This window comes from Agelaius tricolor, unplaced genomic scaffold (assembly GCF_023055355.1).
Source record: "Agelaius tricolor isolate 1412-34295 unplaced genomic scaffold, bAgeTri1.0.p SCAF_6, whole genome shotgun sequence".
Lineage (NCBI taxonomy): Eukaryota > Metazoa > Chordata > Aves > Passeriformes > Icteridae > Agelaius > Agelaius tricolor.
Window position 1 is genome coordinate 53233650 of NW_027269266.1, and position 25742 is coordinate 53259391.

At 40.1% G+C, this 25742-nt stretch overlaps 1 protein-coding gene across 2 annotated transcripts in view; it reads left to right on the forward strand.

The window, feature by feature from the left end:
* ITGA9 (integrin subunit alpha 9) overlaps positions 1-25742 on the forward strand; it is a 237138-nt gene that overhangs the window by 17992 nt on the left and 193404 nt on the right. For both annotated transcript variants that reach the window (XM_071429849.1, XM_071429848.1), the window contains exons 5-13: positions 4589-4656; positions 6879-7008; positions 8521-8606; positions 11190-11258; positions 14234-14371; positions 17056-17161; positions 18594-18688; positions 21689-21779; positions 22297-22342. In XM_071429849.1, the coding sequence (XP_071285950.1) occupies positions 4589-4656; positions 6879-7008; positions 8521-8606; positions 11190-11258; positions 14234-14371; positions 17056-17161; positions 18594-18688; positions 21689-21779; positions 22297-22342 (829 nt within the window). The remainder of the gene's footprint in view (positions 1-4588; positions 4657-6878; positions 7009-8520; positions 8607-11189; positions 11259-14233; positions 14372-17055; positions 17162-18593; positions 18689-21688; positions 21780-22296; positions 22343-25742) is intronic.

Sequence of the window (25742 nt, forward strand, 5' to 3'; positions counted from 1 at the left end):
AGGAATGCCAATGGGGCTCCCTCTGAGCCTTTGTTACTGCTCCTGCACTGCCTGAAGCCATGGTGGGGATGTGGTTTCTGGAAGAGAAGAATCACTTGTGTTTATCTATGCGTCATGTTTTTGGAGTAAAACTGCTGTTAATCTGACAGGATATTTGCCAGGAATTGCTAAAAAATAGAAATGTGTGGGCCTAGTACACGTAGAGCAGCCAGTGGAAAGTTGGCAGGGTTGATGCAGTACTATGCTGGCTTAATTTCACTGCATAGTAAGGTGAAAATTGAAAGTTTGGGACTGATTTCCACAGCCCCCTGCCACATCAGACATGAAATCACAGTGTCACAAGGAATGGCTGCATTTGTTTACTCCCGATTCTTTAAATTTCAATAAAACAAGCTCCAAGAGAGATAGCTGTGGTATATCACACGGAGGAAGGAGTTCATTGTTTAAGGTTTGCTGTGAAATAAGTTTGCAGTCATCCTTGTAACTTTTTTTCCTTCACTTTCTGGAAGGAGCAGAATAATTTTCCTCCACTGACACTGATAAATGGCTACTGCAAGGCATCGAGTCTGAAGTGCTTTTGCACTGACAGCCTTTGTGGCCATTGCTGGGAGGCTGCCAGACCTGTGGCTGCAAACCCTGCCCTAGGACAGATGCCTTTGCCCGCCAAGATTCCAGTGTCTCAACCTTCTCTGGATCTCGCCATGTGCAAATAGGGGTAGACAGTAGTGTGCCTGCTTCCAGAAGCCTTGTTTTTAGTGCAGATAAGATGATAAGCCTCAACAGGTGAAGAGTGCAGGCCAGCTGAGTGCACATCAGTGTCCATCCACGGAGAAAATGGAAATTTCCTGACTAGATGGCACTGGTGCAACAGCATAGTAGTCTCAATCCATTTTATTCTTGCCTGTCTTCCCTGAAAGGGCTGACAGAAGTCTGGAATTGAGAGATAATTAGAACACAGCAACAAACTTAATAGTGAAATGCAATCTCTCTGAGTAGGAACTAATCTGGTTTAGATGGGCTGGATGTGGTATAGCTGCTTTATGGGGCCACAGTCTTTCAGGTAATACTTTCAGTTGATTATTTTTCCCATAGTTTAAATGGCTTTCCAAAGAAGGGAGCTGCCTCTTCATTCCCCCAATGCATTCAGTTTACAAAAAAGGATGGTTGTGTGTACTGTGAGAGGCAGTCCAGCTGATGAGGAGAGCTGGAATGGTTTCCTACTCCTCTGTGGTAGGAATTGATGGTGGAAGTGGGGAAGACTGATGATCCCTTTGGTTAGTAAGTAAGGGGAACAGCACATGCTCATATTCCTTGCATCCAAAACAAAAAGTAATTTTTCCCACGGGTCCAAACCACATTTGGTTTTCTGGGAGCCATCAAAACATTCCTGCTTTGTGGTGGCAACTCAGTATCACAATGCTAGGTCAGAAAGATTACTACTGTTTCTTCCTAGAGTAGTGAAACACTGTAATATAGGAAACAAAAAGCTTTCAGCGCATGTGATATTTTACATCTTTGAGGATGATAGATTATTTTATTGTACTCTGTAGCTTAGTTTATGTTATGGCATTCAATTTTGCTTAGAGACTGGCAGAGAGTTTTGTTCAAAGAAAAAGTTTGGGGGAATTTACCTTCAGAATTGTTGCACATCAAAGCTTATTCTTTTTCCTTATGTGTTGTTGTATGCAATTACTCCATCCTCCATCTCACTTTTCTTGTAACCTGAGATCATCCTGGCTGCAAACCAATGCCATCTTCTTCTCTTTTTCCCTGTATGTATTATTCATGGCACATCTTCGAAGTTGCACAGGTTGCAACCTCCTCCAGACTCAACCTTATCATGCTGCTTTGCTGTCAGCTGTTGCTGCAGCAGTTTCATGGCTTGCAGTCTCTGTAATCAGGAATGCACAGCAGTCGGCAGGGAGACAAGAAAGAATAAAGAAGTGTAGAAATAACAAATTTGCCCTTGATTGCAGTTATTGCCTGGAGCTATGTGAAAACAAATAAATTTAATGTCCTGCAAAGGTTGTTATTCAGGCATACAAAAACTGTGAGCTGATACAATAACTGCACAATTTCCATCTAGTTGGTTGCTTTACTTCATGGCTGGCTGGCTGGCTATGTTGTATGAGTGACATGTGTCGCTACCACGCACTGAAGTGGAGGTGAGGTAGAAGCAATCTTGGTTTCTTCTTGGTTTCATCCCTTTTTGAGCTCATCTATTGTTTGGGAGAGGCAGAGTGGCTCTAGGGAGCAGACAGAGGTCTATGATGCTGGGATGTGACCATCTAGGATGACTGGCACCCCTTGGCCATGGATACATGGATGGAAAGGATATTGCTTGGATGTGGAGTCAGGTGTACATCACTGCAGATGGGAGTTAGGGGAGCAGATAAGAAGGGGTAGTTTTGTGCTGAAAGGGTTAGGCAGAAATCCAGGAGCCCAGTGTCTGTCTGTACTGGGCTGCTGGCTTGTTGGGGAGGACTATATCTCTCTTGATTCTTCCCAAAATCGGTGTGCTGATCTCTTCTCTGTGTCACTAGAGCTTTAAATTCTCAAACAGCTCTGATGTCTGAGGTGTTTGGGCCTCCATGCTTACATTTGCACTTGTGAAATATCATGGCCTTGGCATTGAAGACTGAAGCAAATAGAGCCTGAAGACAGGAAGAAAGCAAATGTCACCCCAGACTTTTGGGTTGCCATTATGGGCAACCAAAGAAGCCATTCAATATTTCAGCCTTCTCTGCAATTTCTCTTGCAAGGGGTCCCTGTTTCCACTCAGCAGTGGAACCTACATTTTCTTTAGTACCCTTTTGTTGTTGATGTATCTGAAGAAGCCCTTCTTGTTACCTTTAATATCTTTCACCAGATTTAATTCTGAATGGGCTTTGACCTTCCTCATTGCATCATGCAAGGGTGGGGATCTTGCTGTAGTGAATGCATGGCTTTTAGGACATGCACAGAATTATTTTTCAGGAAATGCTGGTGGGAGAAATCTCTTCTCCTTGTCTCTTTTAATGAAAAAAATGTTCACATTGATAAAAAAATATTTTTCCCCAGGCAAGTACTGGAGAATCTGTATGTGGAGAGGTAGCAGTTCAGAACCCCAACACTCGCTGAATAGTTATGGGCTAATATGGGCTTCAGTTCTCAGTGAAATTGTCATTTCACATGGGTTATCATTAGGAGACCCAGCTGTGCTTCTGGTCTGCTGGGATGCACATCACATTGGCAGGACCCTACCTTGGCCAAGAGTGTTGGGCATTTGGACTGTAATTTGTGGATCAAGTCTCTATTCTGCATGGTGTCTCCAGCTGAACTTCTCCCTGTGCAACTGGTATGACCTCAGCAAATGTCTGAAATTCTGAAAATCTTTATGATGTTAGGAAGAGGCTCTCTGTAGTACAAAAGGGAGGATGGTGTGTGTGTGTGTGTACATATGTCTACATAAAATATTTTGCAAGAAGGCAGCATTTTTTATAATTAATTCCTTCTGATCTTCAATAAGACAAAATGCAACTCCAAAGGAACTTGCTTGGTTCCAGAGGCAGTTTGCTCATCAATTTCATTATAATTAATGAAGCTTAAAATAAAAAAAAAGTATAAAAAAGTTTCACAGTTATCAGGTTATGTGTTAAATTGTTTCTGAACATGAATTACTGCAATATACAGGAAGTAGTGATAGTATGGTAGATATTTGAAAATAATGCTCTGGAAAAAAACTGGAAAGGCTCTGGTCCAGCTGTAAGTTTCAAATACTTCCAAGATGAAAATATTTGAATTAGGGTGGGGTGGAAAGTGATTTTCTTTTTTTTCTCTTTTTCCTGCTCCTCACCGTGAACTTAATGTATTCCTAGAAATATTTATTTTCTCATCATCAAAAAGATAAAGTAAAAATGCCTCAGGTTTGAGACGGCAAATGATTGCTATGTAAAATCCATAAACAAAAGCTGTAGGGTGCTGGTTGGGTTCCCTGTGAACTGGGAGCTCTAAGCACATGGCCATGAAAAGCAGTATCCTGCAAAAGAGACTCTTGTCTGATCCAGTAGAAACACATGTCTTTTCCTCAGTCACTGTTTTCTTCCTGGAACTTGTGTCCTGAAGCATCCTCACCAGAAATGCTTCTGGGCACTTTGATGACTGTCATTTTAGGGGAATATCACTTTATTTCTCTGAGGTAATGGGCCTGAGAGTTAAACCTCCTAGAGCACAGTCTGTGGCACACAGGGATGTGCATCACTTTTTGCTCCTCCCTTCTGAGCTGTGGGGATCTGCTACAGATGGCCTCCTCTAATGCATCTTTACTGGAGTGATGCTGCTGGTCTTTTCATGCTGCTGTGGCACTGCTTGTTTAGCATCTCTGTAGGGGCATGCTGGCCTCCCTCCCCAGCTGGCTCCTTGCGATACTCCCTGATGTGGGTGGGTATGCTGCATGCTGCATCTTGGTGGCTGTTCCACTGAAAACCCAGGAGCCCTGCATGCTGGTGTCTCTCCAGGCTGTGTGAGTAGAAACATAGGTGGCTCAGCTGAAGAGTGTGTGCTGTGCCAGGGATGACCACAGTTTGTTTTCTTCCCTTCTTCCATCCAGAGTACAAGAAGAAGTATGGGGAGGAGCATGGTTCATGCCAGGCAGGGATCGCAGGCTTCTTCACCAAGGTGAGCCGTGCATGGAAAGCTTGGGGTGGGTAAGTGGCTCTCCTGTTGCATGTCCCAGGAGGAGATTCCCAAGTATGGCTTGGACAATGGGTTGAGTGCTGAGAATGGTCCCTTCCTGCCAGCAAACACTCCTTTGCCTTGTTTAGTTTCTCAGGTGTCTGTTTCTTGCACAGTGACTGTACAGTGGTTCATACATATGTGCATGTGTCTCTCAAGGTCTGTGGACAAGTATAAATGAATTGACTCTGGAAATGTCTTCAGGGAATATTCTTATTATGTATATCCCAAAACTTGCATAGAGGTATTTCTCTGTCTGTCATTAGCTCTTTACTGTAAGTGATGATGTAAAAGTCTTTTTTTAATAATTTTGTTTATGTATGTGTACATGTGCATGAATATGATGCACATACTTACAGAAGATAAACAGTTTTATTCAGTTCTGGTACAGTTCTTTGTAGCAGCAAGATGGAGAAAAAAATTGTGGTAGAATATACACACCACAGTTGTTCTAAATACTTGACAACGTTCTTTTCTGGACAGAAGTCTATCAGCCATGTTCCAGTTTTGTCAAGAATTAATTTGTTCCCTTATGCTTGGATTTTTTTCTTTTGTTAATGTTTCAGGGTTGTGCCTTTTTCACTTGTGTGTTTTGGTTTTATTTTAAATTTTTTAAGAACACATACCCTCTCCTAATTATATATAGGCACTGATCTACAGAATGTATTGTCCAGACTGATACGAACAGAATAAAGGTTTTCTCTTTCAGAAATTGCCTTTTGCCATTTTAGTAAACTGGGATGGCAGTCACTGTTGCCACAAGGGCACTGTCTGGTAACTGGATGTTAAGCCAGCAACAGCTGTTTCCTGACTTTTCTGCTCTCCCCAGCCTGATTCTGTTCCCAGGCTTAAATTTTCCTTTGCTACCCTAGTTCAAAAGATACCTTTGAACTTTTATCACATCAGTGTGATGGCAGCAGGAAATGCAGATAAATGGCCTTTTGGGTCAAACAGGAGATCCTCTATCCTGTATTCAGTGCTGTGGATGGTAGTTTTTCCTGTCAGTAAGTGATCTGACAGGTATGGCCCATTACAAGGAAAAAGCTATTTCTAAGCACATGCTGCTCTTTGGTTGGTTTTGTATTCCTGTTCCTGTAGTCGTATTAGGAGAATCCCTTGTTTTACATCTCCCCCTAGCTGGAACTGGTCACCTGAAGGGGACTCAGATATGATAGCAATTTCCTACAAGGATGGAGTCCACCCATGGCTTTGCATTGAATGGAGATGTGAGGAAAGCAGCTGTTCACATGTCTTCTTGGGGGATGGAGAACTTCCTGGGGTTAATGCTCTGCAGGCTTAATTTGGTCCCTTGCTGGAGGTATTTAAAACTACATCCAGGAGCAAGGTTTTTCTGCAAGGATGCTGGACGTTTTGGGACAACATTTTGTGAATTTCTCTTGAATGTAAATGTACTGTGGATTTTGACTCAAAAATACTATTCATGACCATCTACCTTTGAATGCTGGATGAAACTGTGCCTGATTTCTATGGTCTTTCAAAATGTTAAATCAGTCTGGTTGTCTAATGCTCCCAAGCCATTTTATGATGCTCTGATGACTCTTATATTCAGGTTGTCTCCCTGGGCAAAATGTTCCACCTAGGATATAACACACATCCTGCTTGTTTAGTGCATGGCAGCTGTTTAGCTTCACAGTTGTAAAATCAAAATCCTTTGAGCTGTTTCCATCATGTTTGGTTAGTATAGCATGTCAGCCAGTATCAGGGCATGATCTGTAGCTGAGTGATGGGCTCTGGGTGGGCTGAAGTACTTCTGGCTCTGGGTCTTCTGAAGGATGTTTGGGAAAGGCAGCAAGTAGAGAGATTTTTCAGAGAATTATCAGGGAGCAGGGATAAACTTGATGGTTAGTAAGGGATAAGCTTGATGGTTAGTAAGGTTGAGGAAAGTCTTCTGTTGCAGCAGAAGCGCTGAGCAGAAGTGGACTATAAAAAGGCAGTCTGTCACTAGGGTATATGCAGTGACCACCAGATTTGGGAAGAAGGAAGGATACTGTCCAAATGCACACAGAATGGAGGTTGTTACAGATAGACTTATTATTGGTGTTTTAAGTAAATATCCTGTCCCTTCTCTATTAATGTGTAAAGTTTTGATTGTTATTTTTTCCTCCTACCCTTTTCCTCACACACCTCCGTTTTTCCTGTTGTAGGAGCTGGTTATCATGGGGGCACCAGGATCTTATTATTGGACAGGAACTGTCAAAGTACTGAATCTCACTGACAACACATACTACAAGCTGAATGATGATGCTGTGATAGCCAGGAGGTACACATACCTTGGTAAGCAGCTCTCTAGTGCTCACTGTGAATAGGAAATTGTCCAACAATGTGTTTCAAGGCTTTGATGCTATAAAGTTGGTAGTGTTTGTTTCTATGCTGATGTATTTTTATAAAAAGTGTGAAAAGAAGAATATTTGAATTAAAATGATACTTGTCTGGAAGCAAAGAAACATTCAAAATACTCAGTTTTTCTCTCCTTGTTCTAGCACCCTCCTCCCACATTTTGTTGTAATTGTTTGGACTAATATAGAAAAGGCATTTTAACAGCACATTGGATTGTGGTGGGCTTCTTAACATTCTTGCCTTTGCCCTGTAACAGGCAAATTATTTGTTACTAGTTGAACTGCATGTCTGCTTACATGTGCCTTTAAAATGAGTGCAACAACTAATTACAGAATTTGTATTGCAGATGTATTTATTTCAACAAAAATAACACAATCTAAATGTGTTATTGGCAACTGAAGGAAGTTGAGAAAGGTTTGGATATAGGTACATCTTTAACTCAATTGGTTTTACTTGCTCTAAAACCAACTAATGTCCCTGAAATGCTTAATTTAAAGGCTTCCGCTTAATCTGAAGTGCCTATGACTGTTGAGACCTAGAAGGCATTTCAGCAGGTTAATACTGTTTGACTAAAGTCTTGCACTGACCTCTCATTGTCCCCTTAACCGTTAATATTTAAGAAACCATAATTTTGTAGATACTGCTTGGTGATAGCTAAATGAAGAGTTAATGTTTACCTGTTTGCAGACATAAATAGGTTTTGCCACTGATAGGCTTGAACTATAGGGTTTACTATGTTGATGAGAGCCTCATAATTTGTAGCAAAAGAGCAAGGCAAATACAAAAGAGCCTTAGAAGGAAAGCTACTCTACTCATTTTTATTTAATATATATTATATTAATATATGAAATAAAGCTGAATCTTTCATCCTTTTCTTTCAAATACACTTTTTTTTCTTTGAATAATGGTCCCATTTTTCTTCTTTCCTTGAAAAAATCTTTTTGAGCTATTGACTTCTCTTTGCCTAATGTCCTTTTCTGTTTCCCCCAACGAAAAAGGAACATGATTTTCTAAGCCTTCCTGGGCAGTGATTTTAGCCAAAGGAGGACACTCCTGTCTGATCCAAGTGGGACTGTTGCTCTTTGACATGATACTTTCTCCATGGTCATATGATTGCTTTTCTCTTTTTGTGTATGCCTTTCCCTGTTTTACTGCTTCCCTCTCTTGACTTGCAGTTGGAAAACTGCTCCCAATATGAGCTCCTTGTGTCCCTTGGTCATCTCCACACACATGGTTTTCTTGTCTCAGCTTTTGGAAGGGTACTGGAGGGTGCACTCTCATTTCCCTTCCCTTCCCCATGAACTTTTGAACAGAATATTGGTCCATCCTGAGCAGAAAGGTTGTTGAACTCTTAAGTACAGCCCTGGAGCAAGGAAGCTTGTAAGCCTGATCTGTGTGGTTGATGTGTTTTCCTGTCACAGTTATTTATTTATTTCATTTACTACTCAGGATATGCGGTGACAGCAGGTCATTTCTCTCAGCCGACTACGACTGACATTGTAGGAGGAGCTCCCCAGGATGGAGGCATCGGAAAGGTGTGGCTCTTTATCAAACAGTAATGTGGGTTGGATGCAACACTGCATGAAATGTAGTAATACTGATTCAGTAATGTAATACTGATTCAGTTCTAACGTGTATGAGAAGACAAGAATTTTTTGTCTGCAGGGTAGTTTTGAGCACTGAGCAAGGGAGAGATGAGGTAGTTTGGTGAAGCTGTCAGATTTTCTCAACCCGTCCTTCCTGATACATCGCATCCTTTGCCCTTCTTCCCTCTCTTTCCCACCCAGTCCTTACAATACTCATTTTAATGAGACACAGACAAGATCTCTTTCACACTGCTTTTGTTTAGGTTTAGGTATCACTTAAAACTTTCCTAGAAATGAAAATACTTTTAAAAGAGAATTTGTCTTCTGCTTCTTTTATTCACACATTTGACTATTTCAGTATTTACTTCAAGATAACATCTCTAGTAGAATGAGATTAGGTGATTTGTTGCCATTTTTAAGCTTCATAATACTTTGATGTTTAGTGCATTAAGTCTGGGTTTTTGCCAGCTATACTTAGAAATCTTGGTGATGGTCTCTTAAGAAGGAAGGAAACAAAAAAGATCTTCCTATGGGCATATATGGGTTCAATGTCTCAAAGATGTAAAGAAGTGAATGGCTAGATGGAAATGGCTAGTGAGTTAGGCAAGCCTGGTTCTCCTGTGCTGAGTATCCACGTGCTGTTGGAGAAGCTGGTTGAGGGTGAGCACTGTGGCCTCTTATACTCTTCTAAACGAAAGGTGGAAAAAGTGGGAGTGGGGAGAGGTAGACAAGGAATGTAAAGGATCTGCTTTTGTCTCTCTTTCTTCAAAATGCAATCCTTTTGGGGCATTCCTGTCACTACTTGCTTGAGCAGAAGATATCCTGCAGCCCCTTTCCATCTTCCTACCTTTGACTCTCATGCTCTTTAGTGACATGAGTCGTAGCTGAATCATGCTGTGAGAAGTCTTCACTACCAGGAACACTATCCTGTTCAGGCAGATTATTTTTGATAGTGACCATGTCCTGGGGGAGCAGTGCAAGGGGAGGAAATGGGATAAAAGTAGAAGGTTAACTTGGTACTTATGCCTGATCTGGCATGACTAGGGTGTACAGTATCACAGCAGCATCACAGTTGCTACTAAGAAGACATCTGCATGAGAAAGACATAGCTTCCTTATCCCAGGTGTTCTGTTATGGCTGCGACAGTGCACCTTCCTTCCAAGCTGCTTTTCTGTGGAACAAATTTAATTTCTCTACAAGGAGGAGGGTGTGGAAACACACCTGCTAACAAGAGAGCCACAAGAAAGAAGCTGGCCCTGTAGTTTAACGACTACTGCTCCAGTCTCTAAAGCTTACATTATTGTCCCTTGGCATGGGGTGTGGGTAGCAGGAACACATGGCAAAGTGTCGGTAAGAAGTGCTGATTACAGAACATTACAATGAGCAGTCCTGTTGTGCTTTCCAAGTACTCTAATAAGCTGATCTTTTCCACTTCTCTGATAGAAAGTGATTAGCATTGTCACACCTCTTCACTTAAATTAAAGCCAAGATTCTTAAAGAGACTGGGTAATTTCTCCAAAGTCACAAAGATTGTCATTATTTAAGATTGGGTTTGGAGTTGAGACACCTGGCAACATGCTGTTGGTGCTAAACATGCCACTGCATAAGCCAGGAAGTCCTGTTTGCCCAGTATAGAGCAATTGTCCACAGTAAACCTGTGCTGTGTTCTTGACTGAAAACAGCTTTGAACTCTGTCTCACCACCTGTTAATAACTCACCACATTCCAGTGTTTGGCTCTTCCACATGGCCTCAGAAGTAAGAGATCTTCTGTCCCACAAAGTGTGTGAGCACCTTCTAGGAGGGAGTCTGTCAAACGCCACAGGAGTCAAAGACTGACTGAACCAGCCTTTCTGTTGAAGGGAATCCCTTTCTACAAGCCATGTACTTCCCATCTGAAATTTTGGTACAAGACATGTTCTTGAACTTGAATCATCAATACTTTTATCCCTGAGGATTCCAGATCAACAGTTTCTCCTGTGGAAATGAGCAATGAATAGGCTGTATTTGAATAGTTTTCTGATTTAAAAATTGCTTCAGACAGAAACAGTGGAAATTTTTGTGGGTGGTCTGATTGGGATTTCTACACTCACTGTTGAAAGCATCATGCAGTTTGCAATGCAGTATGTGCAGGCACATTTTCTTGATAAGGGAACACTAGATAAGGGAAGGGGAGGAGCGTTATGCATTCTCAGTCTTTTGCCCTACTTATTTCCAGACAGTCTCCAGATGCCACTCATTTGAGAGTTGTAAAGTTGCCTGGCTAGGTGCTTTTAGGTGCACACATGTGCATATACATAAGTGAATCAAAAAAAGTAGGCAACAAGATAATATTCCAGTGTTTCTTATGACAAGCCTATGATTTTTCAGGACAGTGGAGAACTCTGTGTCATCTTTTAAAAGAAGACTGACCAGTAAAGTGGTCATGAAGTAGATCCTGGCAATAGTCATGATCATGATTTAGATATTATTTAGAAAGCACAAGTGCTTCATAGTTAGTATTGGTAAACTTTTTTTCTTTTTTCACCTTTCAGGTTTATATTTTCAGAACAGACAGACAATCAGGCTCTCTAATAAAGATTTTTCAGGCTTCAGGAAAAAAGGTGAGCATTTATATATGTGTGTTTTCTACTAGGAGGGGGGTAGAGGGGGTCAGAAATAATGGCAGAGTCATCCCGGAGCATCATTTTCATTCCACTCCTTTATAAGTTGTCCAGCAAACCCTCCCAGAAGAGCTAAACCTATTTTACAGATCAGCTGTATGCCATTTCTTCAGAAGCAGTCATGACTGCAATGTCTGCTCAATGTCCATGTGACTGAAATTGAAGGTCTTGCTGAAAATTGTAATAGTGGTTCTCTTTCATTTTATGTGACTGTAGCAGTACCTCTGAGATGTGGGAAATTTAGTGAATGTTAGTGGGATCTAGCTTCTCCACTGTGGTGCTGTGTTTGAATGGGGAACGGCTTGTGTTCTTCATTTGAGGGCTTACTGGAGCTGTATTGCAGGAAAAACAAAATGGGCAGTATGTCTAGCTATAGGTAACAACAAAAAATGCTTTATTTAGGAATAACTTATTGATTAAATGATACCTCTTATCTGGGGTCTCCTGTGTTCTTCTGGAAGGATAAGAAATACAAAAAAAAAAAATGTTTCTGGAGGCTTTTGGCTCTGGGAAGACCTGCTGCCCTCAGGAAGCGCTAAAGTGTTTACTTGTATCCTCAAGTTAGAGTGTTACTATAACTTGTTATTTTTTTCCCAGCAAGACACAGTTGCAGTATTTAAAAACGGGCCTGGAATAAGGGATGCTAATTTACTGAATTTAATTAAATAAATTTAATTAAACAAACCACAAGCATGTTTAGGTGCGTGGTGTGACTTGTATTTTAGGACCTCTCCAAAATTTTACTTTCTCTGCACTAGCAGAATTACAGACATCTTGAAAGGAAAAGACCTCCCAGTTCATCCAGGGCATCTCCTGTGTTTGATTGCTTCCTGTTAATTTCTTTCCCTGTTGAGTTTTAAATGTTTCTAAGGATGTGCTTCTGACTATTCATGAACCTAATAAACAGAGCCCTCAGAAAGCTTCCAGGTCTTAGCCAAAACTTTTTCCTTTTCAATTTATTTGCTTTACTCTTATACGTAACTTAACTAATCAAGTATTTACATCATTCGAGTACTTCTAGGGCTCTTTTTCATTAGCATCTTCTATAAATTCTCTAAAATCCAAATGAGAATTTTATTTTAAAAAGAAGGCTGTGCTAAATCACCTTTTTTGTTTGGTTGTTGTTTTTTTCTTTTGTTTTGTGGTAGAAGCAAAACCAGACCTGCTCAGCAATGAGCACTGCTTGGAGAGCTCACAGCAATGAGCTCTCATAAAATGCTACATCCTCCCCAGTGGTGTGAAAGTTCATTGCTCTGACATTCTTGGTAGGCAGATATGAACAGCAGGCCAGTTTCTTCCTTCTTTTTTTATTAATGGAGGCTGAACTAGGAAATCAAATGCAAACAAAAAAAGAAAAATCAGTACCTTGTTACAGATGTTAAGCTTGCAAACTTCAGTTTCTTACCTGAACTGTGAACACTGTGAACTCACCCATGCTGCAGACATACCATGTTACAGTTAAGTAAATAAGAGCTTTTTCCTGAAAACTGCCTGAATACATAATAAAATGCTTTTCATAACTTTTGTTCCTTACCCATGAGAAATCTACTCATGAGAAATTTCTTTTAAAACCTTTTTGGATTAAAAAAATAAATAAAAAATCCACAAGGGAACTTAAGTTACAAAATAACTGGAATGAAATAATATTTGAGGTCTGACTTTTAACCCACAGAAGCATAAAAATCTGCATTTACAAACTAAAATGCTATTCTTCAATCACCATTGCATTATATATTTAGCAACTTTTAAATCTTACAGACTTCATAGAATAGAGTTGCTGCTGCCCATCTTCTAACATGTCCAATAGTTGAGGTTCATGAATGTTAACTGAAAGGCATGGAGGTCAAGCATCTGCTATGAGGAATGCAAAAGCATTCAAGAATGTAAATAATTATTCCTTTAACCTCAGATTTTCCTACTTTGTAAAAAACAGCACTCAATTTCAAATATGAAGTGGCATCTTCCCCAGTTTCCTGCTGAAGCAGCTTTTAATTTTGGGGCTATAGTTTGTAGTTGGTTTCAAAGGGTATGGCTTATCTTACTTTAGCAGAAGTGAATGAAATAAGGGTGAAACATCATTCTTGCCTTTGGTCTCCTTCCTGTGTTTAAATGTGTTTTGAAATTTGTAATGTGGGTTCTGGCTGGGAGATAGTCATCAATGTTCACCCATATTAAAAAAAATCATGAAGTGAAATTAATGTATTTCTTTATTTTAAGCAATTAAGTTTATCAAACAATAAGTGGAAATTGAAAGTGGTTTACATTTGTTCTGTATCAACTGAAATGCTTTTATTGAAAGCCTTTGTTTCTATTTCAACTTACCTGCCTGTACATGAGAGGAAAGGCAATGATTGTGACCCACAACCAGTATGCCTTTTGACAGTGATTTATACAAATAAATACAAATAGAATAGGGAAGGATAGTCTGTAATCAAGAGGTAATTTTAGATACCAGTTTTCATGACCTCTTGCCTGTTCTTCTTTTTTTCTTTCATTATTTCTTTAAGTTATCCCCAGATCATGAGTGGTGCCCAACTTCAAGGAACTTTGGCACTAGGCATGAATAATCACTGTCCAGGTCTGGTTTGGAAAACTCATTTTACCCCTTCCTAGTTTTAAGCATTTGACAAGCAAAAGCTAGTCTAAGAAAGCTCTTTAATTGTCTCACTTAAGTATGTCCCAATGTATAACTTCTATTCTGTTGGTAAAACATCCAGGCTTGATGCACTGTTATAGGAAAGTGTTTTCATTTCTGCCAGAATTATTCCTAAAGCTTTCTCTTGGGAGTGATAAAGCTGCAAACCATCATGTGAAATTAAAAGAATAACCAAGTCAAACAAAAACCACGCCTATATGATTTCCTGCTGTGTGTGGGCAGATACTGAATGCTTTGTTGTGACTCAACTTGGTTACAGATGGGCTCTTACTTTGGCTCCTCCTTATGTGCAGTTGACCTGAATTCTGATGGTTTGTCAGACCTGCTGGTTGGAGCACCTTTGTTTTCTGAGATCAGAGATGAGGGTCAAGTCACAGTCTATATCAACAGAGGAAATGTGAGTATTTACAGGAGGTGATTTGGTAAGGGATGAGGGTGTGGGTCCCTGGCAAGGTAGCGCTTATGTCCTTCCAGCACTGCATGGTGAAACTTGATGTTTCAAATAAATGGGGCTCTGGATGTCTCTAGCAAACCATGAAGTCACAGGAAGACTCATCTGGTGTTGTAGTTTGCCAGATGCCAGCCCAAATTCATCGCAGACCTGTAAATCTTTCAAGGAGATCTGAGAAAGTCTCTGATTGTATGTTGAAACTTGGTGGCATTTGTGGCTTTATGTGGATTTGATGCCAAAGCCAAGTAAGAGTCAGCAGCTTTGACTGAGTTTCCTTTGTGTTTTGAGTGGTCACTAAAACCTGATACACAAATTGGAACACAAATATCTAGGATTGAGGAGAGAAAGCAGAGGTTGAATTCATGTTACTTTCACATTATGCCCCATATAGAGGTTTTAGGGGAGGTTCTTATCAGCTGTTATTGTTGGATTTCACATGACTTAACAACAGTCTTGGAAAAGTCTGAACTTTGTTGCATTGACTAACCAAGGCCATTCTTAAGTTTTATTTATAGGAAAACAGTGGTTGTTTACATACTATGAAATATTTAATATTCAGGTCCTAAAGCTGCTGTCTTAAAGGAAGAGTTGTTATGGACTAAAATTAAATAGGTTTATATTTAGTGAACTTTGAGTTTATTTATGCTAGACTTCAAATTCACCAGAAGTCCTAGCATTTAGGAGACTTGAGATGTGTTTTTACCATAATTTTTTTTATTACTCCTCCTTTAATTGAGTTCTTCTTTTTGAGCTTTATCCACAGGAGGTTCCACCTTTTATGTTGCAGTGTTGCTGTTGGGTTCTACTGATAGGGTCCAGAATGCCAAACAGATAGTCAACATTTCCTGCTCACAGTGAGAGTACACATGAGTTAATGTTTATCTTCTATAAAATAGTCAAGAAGCTAGTATGAGTTTCTTATACTCCTGCACCAGGTGTGTTAGAATTACTTGCACAAGCAATGGCTTGCAGGACTGTGGGCTTTATTTTAGCAGTGGACATTTTAAACTTTGTTTTGATGCCTTTTCCTTGGTCCTAAAAATTAAGAGCCAGACACAGTTAAGGGATAAAGGGTTTTTACCTTGGTATTTAATAAGGATCCTTATGGTGCCCCACTTTGCCAGGGTGGAATGTGCCAAAATGCACACACCTGATAGGTCATGTACAATTTTATAGACCTTACAAATTACCATATCTACCATATCTAACAAAGATGCCCCAATGAGAGGCTTGAATGAATTGCATGATATCTCCCCGTCTTGAAGAATTTCCCCCCTGGATGGGACTAATCTTAATTTACAGGATGTATTTTAAAGAGGACCTTGGTTTCTCAGCATAGCGTAGCATTATCTGGCCTCTGGCTGTGAGGTCTCTAGGATGTTTGGTCCTCTGGCCTAACAGAATACCAGGACTATGCTGAGTTATCTGATGTAAGGAATTACAATAGTGCATGCTAAGAGCACTGAGGTTACATAAAAGGTATATAAAAGGTATATAAAAAAAAGGCAAAAATCATAATGGCATCAGTTTCATTCTGCTAGCACCATTGCTTAAAAGGTTGATGCAGAGGATCAGAGAAAACTGTATTACAAAACAAGCACGCATAATGATGCTACATTTAAAATGCTTATATTTTGCCCTTTCCTGTGACAACTGCAAATAATTGAGTCACACATACAGGCCTGCCTGTCTTCTATCTGTTGCGTTTCAATTTCATTATCGGGGATTTTCTCAAAGTCAGCAACTCCTTATAGCTGAGTAAAAGATTTTAGTACATGTTCCAGAGAGTAGCTTATTCTCATTCACAAAGGAAGCAAAACCAAAACAACCCTGAGGTGGGTACAGACTTAGACTGTGTAACTAAATTTTTTTTTTTGTGAAAATGTTCATTTTCCCTGAAGAGAAGACAGTATGTGGAAATGTTCATTTTCCCTGAAGACAAGACAGTAAGAAAATAAATCTTACAAATCTGACCAGAAGGTGGGTGGACAGGAAATACCAGCGTCATATAAGGCTTCTTACAGCATAGTAGTAAAAAACTACCTAATTTTCAACTTTTCTCAGTCTCTTTATTTCATTAAATATATTTCCTTACTCTTAATTTAAGAAGGCTTTTGGAGGACTTTGCTTTAATCCTTCTGCCCTGTACTTATAATGTTTTCAAATCCAATTATTAAATGTTGTTTGCTTAGGAAAAAATACTCCTTAGCTTGCTAGAGTTTAGCTGAATAAACTAGGACTGGGGATTTTGGTCGTTCTATGTAATCTGTGAGAAGAACAAACTCTGGGCTGTTATGTTTTAGGCATCTGTAAGCTTTCATGATTCAGCAGTCCCTGTGACTGCATTTAGTTACACCTCTGGGTTACTGTTTAGTTAATGTAGTATTTTGATTAAGTCATGCACTCCTTTGTCTTCCCTTTCCCCTTTAAAACTAAAATTCAGAAGGTTTAAAACACAAGTAAATTTGATTTCTTGAGCCCAGGTAATCTCACTGCAAAGAGAGCAAGAGACAGGCTTCATCTTTGCCCCAGGTCATTCCCACATCATATGGGCAGCTTCCATGGGGAAGCCTTGCCTCATCCAGGGCTTTCACCATTTCCCTGACTTTTTTTTATTTCTTGCTTGCTAGGGAGTGCTGGAAGAGCAGCTCACCCTGGACGGTGACAGCGCCTATAATGCACACTTTGGGGAGAGCATGGCTGCCCTTGGCGATCTTGATGACGATGGCTTCCCAGGTCAGTGCAATTTCCTCCATGGCCGTTTCTCCATAAGTGTGAGCAACGCTGGTGACACTGTCAGTCTTGCATGGCATGCATTGCTTATCCAGACCTGACTAGCACCTGGGTTCAATCCAAAGATAAATCTGCTTGTGTAGGATTTGTGTGCTAAAGCGTTTTGTAGCTGACTGTCCTTGCTGTTGATTTAGTTTGTGTCTGTGCAGGTCACATTAACATTGCTTTGCTTTCCTTGCTGTTGTATTTTCTTATTTCCCATATGGCTTATAAAAGGCTGTAGATACCCTCACCCTGAACAAAACAGACACCTATGTCTGACTTCTCTCTTCTTGGCCATTTACTGATGTTTCCAAGTCTTTCTGGTTTTGTTGACATAATCTCATTTCTTATCAAGAAGTATAATTCAGAAGTAGCTTCTCACTCCTGATAACACCTAGTCTATTAAATTCTCTCTTTTGCTTTGTTCTCCCCCTGTTCCATTCTCAGGATGCTCAGTGTGAGACCCCATGCTGTGAGAGCAGTAGGTGAGAACAAAACGTTGGTGTTCCTTTTCTGCCCTAGTTTCTGGAAGTGCAGATTAAGGACTTCTAAACAAAGGCCAATTTAGCGTGTGCTTGGATTTATTTCTTCCAGGCCACTCAGGACACAGTATCCCATTAAGCCTAACCCAGCCTCACTGCAGGTTGCCCTCACAAATCATGAACATGCTTCTCCTCTGCATCTGGACATGTGCTTGTGTGTACTTGCTAATATTTATAGTCAGTCATGGTGATGTTGAGACTGGAGAGGGAGTTGGATCAGTCCATGGGTATGAAGCAATTGTGAAAAGCTTAATTTTAGCAGACAGCATAGTCACTAGATCCACGTAGGAGAGGAGAACGGGAGGTGGTATCATGCTCTCTGTAAGAGTTTGCAGTTAAGTTGGATCAATTGTAATTTGAAAAGTCACTCTCAGCAGTTGTTTTTAATTCTTGCCTATCCATTTAATATCCCCTGCCTCTTTGTGTAGGCTTGGATTTTCAACCAACCTTAAGGTACTGCTACAGTAAATATTTTGCTAGTCTTGTCTTGGTTCACAAAGCTGATTTTCTCATGGGTTGAAGATTTAGTTATGAAAGGATTCTAAATTCACTTTTTTGAATATGGTTGCTGGTTGATAGATACATTTTTGTAAGAGAACACGCGTCTAATTAGGCACAACATCTGATTATGTGAGACATACATATGTGTACAAATTCATATGCATTTGTGTATTTTTGAAGTTTATCTTAACATGAGCTCTTAATTAAATCAAATAAGTTCTTCTACCGAGGTTCATATAAGCTGATGATCACCTTTTCATGGGGAGCTGTTTTCCTATGGATAGCTGTATCCTAAAATTAGGGAAAAATTGGATTAATGGAATAGATTGTGAAATCTGCACTTTTTACAGATGTTGCCATTGGAGCGCCTAAGGAGGATAACTACATAGGAGCAGTGTACATTTACCACGGGGATGCCAATGGTATTATACCTCAGTACTCCATGGTATGTGACGCTATTGTTTATGATCCCAATCTGAAAGTCACTTTCCCAGGACCTGCAGAAATAAACACTACTTAAGGGTCCCTTAATACGTAACCTTGTCATAGCTCTATATCCTTTTCTCAGTCATGGTTTGAAGATAGCTTCTCCCAAAGTTTGTCTGTATCTATGCTGAAAGGTAAAATTATGTTAGTCAGGAGGTATTTTTTACTGTCTTTTGTTTCAGTTGTCAACTATATCTTCTTGAAGCAAGCAGAGTCTCGAAAGTTGAGTGTTAGTTTATAGGGATAATACTAATGCAGAGGAAAAATGAAAACCCTGGAAAGGGTTTGAGCATGCAAATTATGGAGAGGCCCGTGGGAAACTGGGAGGTTGCACTTTCTTCCTGTAGAAGCAGACTTTGTGAGAATGAAGAGTTACTAACTGTTCTTTTGTGTCTCTTTACCCACTTTATTGGCCTTCTTGCATTCTGACAATACGTCAGAAGGCCATTCTTAGGTGCCATCCCCCTTACCCACTTATGATGAAGTAAAACCTTGTTAGGGATGTGCTATGGTGTATTGTGCAGAGACAACAGAGTGCAATTTAGATGCTGTAGCCAGGAAGTAGAGAAGATAAATTTATGCTCATGCTGCCCAACATGTCTCATAGTCTCTGTCTAGCACATTTCATTGTTCTGAAAGCCTGACTCTTCCCTCTCTCTCTGTGTTTGATGTTCTGGTTGTTTTGTTTTGTTGCTGGGTGGGATCCTTCATAGTAAATCAGTTCACACAGAATTAAAGAGTTCAGTGGTTATATTGGCAACTCTTTCAACAGACTATAAAAGTTTAGTCCTTCCTTTACCATGTATATGGCATGCACTGCTTTTGAGAAAAAAGGAAGTTAAGTGACTCTTCAGTGCATTTTAGAAGTATTCATAATGTATGGCATGTGGAGGATTCTGCCTGATTTTTGCCAAGAGCCACTGGTTGGGAGGTTCTTCTCTGAAAACCCCAGAGCTTTCCAGTTCTTGCTGAAAAGGATCAGATTTTTTTTTTTGGTTTTTTTTTTTTTTGTTTTTTTTTTGTTTTTTTTTTTTGTTTTGGGTTTGTGTTTTTGTTTAGTATAGTTTAGTTTTTTGGTTTGGTTTGATTTTTAGTTGCACTTTTTTTTTTTGGTCATTCTTGGGAAAATTTCACATTTTTTAAGGACAGATCAGCAGGGTGGGAAGGAAGGCATCCTGTTTTAGATCTCTCCCTCCCCATTGGAGCAAGGCCAGCAGATACAGCATGTCTCTCTGTTTGGTCAGTGGGAAAACACTCAGCTCAAGAGTGTGGCAGGGTATGTGGTCATTGACTCTTGATAAACTGTTCCTATCATTGTCCCTTGTCCTGAGCAGCCAAGAGGGCACCACTTACAGGCATTGTCTCTCTGCCATTTCCCAGTGTCTGGTGCAGGGCACTAGACAGGTTGCTGGTTCAAGTCCTGTGTGCAACCAAAACTGTGTAACAGTTTCATCTTTTTACCCATCTGGCCTGGATTTTAACCTGGAGGTGGAAGACATTTTGTATCTTATTACTATATTCCTGATCCATTTTACTGCTGTGGAGTTCCTCTTTAAAATAAGCTGTGAGAGGTGGGGAGGGCGGGGGGAGGTGTCCAGCAGGATATATATTTTCACCCTTTTCAATTTGTTAGTTCCTCCTCCTCCTTCCTCCTGTTTCCATCATTTAAAGTGCTGCTAAGTGTCATTCTTTGATGTCTCTTCAGCGGCTTCAGTGGCAGCTATTAGCAGAAGCAGCTGACTTGGCTTTGTGTCCTGCTATTTTCATTTATGGTACTTAAAATCAGCATTATTCTTCTGTCTTGTAGGCTGAAAAAACCCACAGATGTCTTTTAGGTGTTTGCAGGTGGGATTTACCACCCTAACTGGGATCCCCAAAAATGGAATGTGAATGTAATGTGGGGATGAAGTTACTTCCAGTTGTCTTAAGCTCACCTGCCCACAAGTAGAAGTGACCTGTACTCAGAGGAGCACTGTTTTCCTGTAAACTAACTGTCAGGATATCTTTTCTACCTTCAACTAGTCTTTTTTTCCATTAATTTCCTGCCTGATCTTTTGTCCAATATTGCATTCTTTTATGGGAGGGCCAGGAAAAGTTGGTCACATGTCACAAACAGGGAAGCACCTCCAACAGACTTAAAATTACTTCATGGTTTCCTCAGTCTGTAACTTCTGCAGTCAGAAGTTGAGTTCAGGTCTTGCATTGGTAGCCCAGCAGAATGATTAAAAGCTGGCTGATTGCCTTCTCAGAAAAAGAGATTTTGATATGTTAATTTGCTTCAGACATTTTCATTTACAATGTAAATCATTTAGAGAAAGTTTTGTGTTAGTAATTAAAGGAAGAAAGAAACTATTTTAGAAGTCAATTAATCTTTGTGTGGGGGAGGCAAAAATGAAATACAACATCCAAACTGGCAGAAAATGCTCTGTAATAGATGATGGAAACCAAAATTTCCAAATGGGATGAGAATTAATCATTTTGACTTTGAGTATGCTGGCAGACTTGGTGAAAAGAAATGGTTATGCGTGATTTTCTGTTTTAACTAATCATTAATATTGTTAAGATTCTTCTTAAAACTTTTATTCACAGAAATTAGGTAATAAAAGAAAAAATCTCTTAGGCGCAATTATATTTTTTCCTCATGCAGAAATCTGTTTGATGTGTTCCTTATTTTGCTTAGGTCTACATGAGTATTGTAATGCAGGTGTGGGTTTTTAGTTCAAGTCAACACTGGTCTCCTACTAGCCGGGAGCAGAAGGGCAGTTGACAGCCTTCCTGTTAGGGCTGCAGGGGTGCAGTGCAAGACAGCAGATGTGTAGCATTTCCAGCCCACAGAAGGGAGACCCAGTGGCCATGGAAATCATGCTTAAATGTTTTGGGATTTTTTGTTTTGGTAATGGGTTTTTTTGGAGGATTTTTTGTGTTAATTACTAATTTCACTTGTGTGTTTTCTATGCAGAAGCTGTCTGGACAAACAATAAACCCAAAGCTGCGTATGTTTGGCCAGTCCATATCAGGGGGAGTTGATATGGATAGCAATGGTTACCCAGGTGTGTCAATTACTCTGGCAGTGAGAGCATCAGGAAAATACATCAGCAGGCTGAGAAAACAGCAGAGTTGGTTGTTTTCAGGCTTCTAGTTCCTGCCATTGCAGGTGGTCAGTGAAACTGAGCTGCTTTTTCCATTTCCCTTCTGCCACTCAAAACTCCTGATAAAAATTTTCAGTTAATTGCTTAATTAAAGTATTTGGACAGTTACAATGATTCAGTATCTGGCCAAGGTTTTAAGTTATTGGGAAGCTGCTCTGTCAGGAAGGCAATCTTAAAATAACCAAAAAAGTAGAAAATAATATAACTGTAGTAATAAAAATCAAACAACGAAGCAGAAGTGAACATCACAGAACTAATCCTTTAGTTACAAGCCTTATGACATAATGATATTTTATGGGACAAACTGGCGAAGTCAGAAAATGCTTTTTTTAGATTTATGCTCTGTGATTTAGCAACAGATTTGAGGGAACTGAATTTTATGCCTCCTTTGTAACTGCTCAATGTTAAAACTTTTCAGATATGACTGTTGGAGCCTTCCTGTCAGACAATGTAGTACTTCTGAGGTGAGATATCTTTTTCATTCACTGTTGTCTTCTTCTGTTTTCTGTTTATATCTTATGTGGTCTCAGTCCAGTTTACCCCCTAGTTTATTGTGGCCAGAGGAAGCTAGCTGGGTTACTTTTTAAGCAAAACCTTAGACATGAATGGTGTCAAAGAATGCAGTCTAAATTAAATAGAATAGTGGGGGGGTGATAATACCAGGATAATACCTGGTCTATAAAGAAAAAGGGTTAGAGCTGAAAGGAGATGTGTTGCATCTTAGTGCCTCTTTAGAAAGGTTGCTCCTGACTTGTGACAAGGCTTTTTTATTATTCTGATGTTTACCTAAAGTAAATCAATGGTGATTAAAGGGAATGCAGTTGAGCAAAAAAATGAGCTGTGTAGGATGTAGTTTTGCAGATATAGATGAATAGATAGATAGATAGACAGAAAGATAGATAGATAGATAGATAGATAGATAGATACACACTTTTGCATATATATAATTTTATAATGGGATGCAGAATGAAATAAGAGTGTTTAGGGAAATGAAATACGAATATGCTTTCAGTGCACACAGGAGCTGGGCTGCTGTTTTGAGTTTGTGAGTTAAGTGTAATTTCTTGTTCCATCTTACAGAGGTGGGACAGCTTGGTTCACCAAATTATGCAGGTGGAGAGTTAAAGTGACCTGGATAACAGAATGGAAAACTGAATTTTTGTCAGTAGCTCCTTTGTTAAACTTGTTAATATTAAATAAAAAAAAATCCTTTCAATACTTAGATATCTTTAGGAACACCTGTGTCTTAATGGAAGATATAGGGATGGTGTGACCCAGGTAAAAAAATGCTGGAGCTGCAGAACAGACGTGCCAACCTTCTTCCTGTTCAAGTCAGGAGAAACTTAGCTCTGTTTCCATTTGAATCAGTTACACTGAAGAAAAAGAAAAAGGAGAGGGAGGGAAGAAATACTCTTGATGATCAGCATGGCAAATGGTCAAGGCTTTTGAAGAGTTTTCTGTTTCTTCATCATATATACAGAGAACGCTAATAAACTGCTTCTGTGAAAAGGTATGCCATGCCCCAGATGGGAATTCACAGTCTCACATCTCTGAAGCTGCTAGAAAGAAAACTGCATTTTTCACCTACATTGATGTTACTTGCAGAGAGGGGAAGACAAACTGAAAGGCTTATTGTGATTAAAACCACATACATCACAACAGCATGATGACCTCTGTTCATGTGTTCAGTTATGCTTGTGCATTTCAGGGAAGATTAGTGCATTACTGACTAACTTTGTGAACAGCTTGATTAATTGCTGTTACTGCCAATTTACAGTGCGTCCCTCTTGCAGTTAGGATAAAGAGATAAACTTTTTCTCTCCTGTGCATCCCCTCACCCTTCCTGCTTTTGTGAAGTTCTTTAACCAAAACCAACAAATGTTTTGTTTTAAGTGATATTTAACGCCTTTGGTGGAAGCCTTTCTTGACTTGGGGCAGACGCATTCTGTTGATCATGTGTGTGTATGGCTCTTTGACAGATGCATTGGGTTGTTTTTCCCCAGTGAATGACCAAGTGACATAGCATTAAGGAAAAAATCACAGAGAAATACTTTTTTGAAGGAGAAATATTTTTCTAGATCAGTTATAGCATTTACTCTTTTATGTCTCTCTAACCATTCGGAAAGAGCAGGGTGTTTTGAAGGTGTGAAATGATCATAGGATGCTGACTTTTTTTCCTCCCTTTCCCCTGCTGTATATATTTCTAAGGCTAGAATTTCTTTTTATCCTCCATCTCAAAATGTGAACTTGCACTGTTACTTCAGGCTGTGGTAAAACAGTCTGAGCAGCTGTATTGCAGATTGATGTGAATCTTGTTCCAGTTCATATAAATTAGGTAACCACAATCCCTGCTCTCTTCTCCCTGTCCCCTAACTCTAAATGTAAGTGTCTTGTGGAGTGAGAGTCCTGAAGTGGTTTACAAGATCTGACCTTGCATGGCTGCTGGAACTACCTTAGAACTGAATCTACTGGTTGCTGCATGTTTTTTTTATTACTGTAGTTGATTTTGGAAGAACATGTTCATCTTGAATGTATACAGAATTGAAAACAGGAAGAATAACACCCATAGTTTTTGGGCTGAAGTCCTGCACTGGAGGTGGCTCAGGAGGGCCTGAGTTTCTGGGTTGCTTTTCCCAGTCAAGCTGCTGGAACTTCTGTGTTGTGTGAAGAAGGAAGCTGTTGAGGAATACATTCAGGGCAGGTGGCTTGGTGTGTGAACTGCAGATTGAGCTCTGGGTGGTGGGAGCCCAAAGCAAGGGGACACTTGGGGACACTGAGACAAAGCAGGAGCTGAGGACTCAGGAAGCATAGCAGAGGCTTTAATGTGCTTGGACTGTGATGCTATAAAAGCCCATGGGGTCCTTTATTTGGGGTTCCTCCTTGGAGGCACCACCTCCAGCTGTTTCCGTGTTACTGCGTTGCAAATAAAAGGCTTTATGAAACTATGGGAAACTTGGTCTGACTGTGTGGGTGTGGTGTGTGTAGGGAGTCAAAGTGGGCACCTGTCAGCTTACTGGAGCCACACACTGTAATGAGCTTTGGTCCCAGCAGTTAAAGTCTCTGTTGGTGGGAGTTTGACTGCCTGAGTACCTCCGGGATGGTCAGACAGAGAAATTTCCTTAGCAAGACACCTGTCCCTTAAGGCAGTCAGCTTGCTCTGTGATTCTGGCTGAGGTCTCCCTCAGCCAGGAGTACTGGTAGCAATAACCTGGTGCTGGAGTTGCAAGAGTAGAAAGCTTTTGTTCACAGTGCACTGGATAATTCCTGAAACACAGTTCAGCAGTGTGGTAAGAGTATTCAATCCTTATCACTTGCCAGGAGGGAATTAGCCAAACCTTTCCTCCATTCCACCATGGATGTGGTGTTTGTTGTCCCTCTTATGCTGTCAGAAAAATTATGTATGAATCCAGCTCCTGTGGAGGACCTCTGTGCTCTCTCCTTGACTTTGAGGTCACAAATTTTCCTATAGACCATTCTGTGGAAACCCACAGTCTCTCCCTACCTGTCCCTGTTCATCCAAGATGGTTAGCAACCAGTCTCATTTGCATGAATTTGTTCTTGTTTGCTGTTCTGGTAATTTTGTTATCCTCTTCAGTCATCAGGAAAGGTTATGCAATGTTTGCTGGAGATGATTATTCTTACTACATTTTATCAGTTTCCTCAGCTGCCTGCCTGCAGTCTGTATCTGAGCACTAAACTTCAAGCTGACATTACCACTTTTTTTTAAATTCTAGTAGCTCTTGCCAGCTAGATAAAATGCTAGTTTATCTTACAATTCAAATGTACTCTCTTATTTTTCCTGTCTGCTTGAAATTGGGCAGTTTACCAAATTTGCTGTTTTTTCCTTTTGTGGAGAATTTCCCT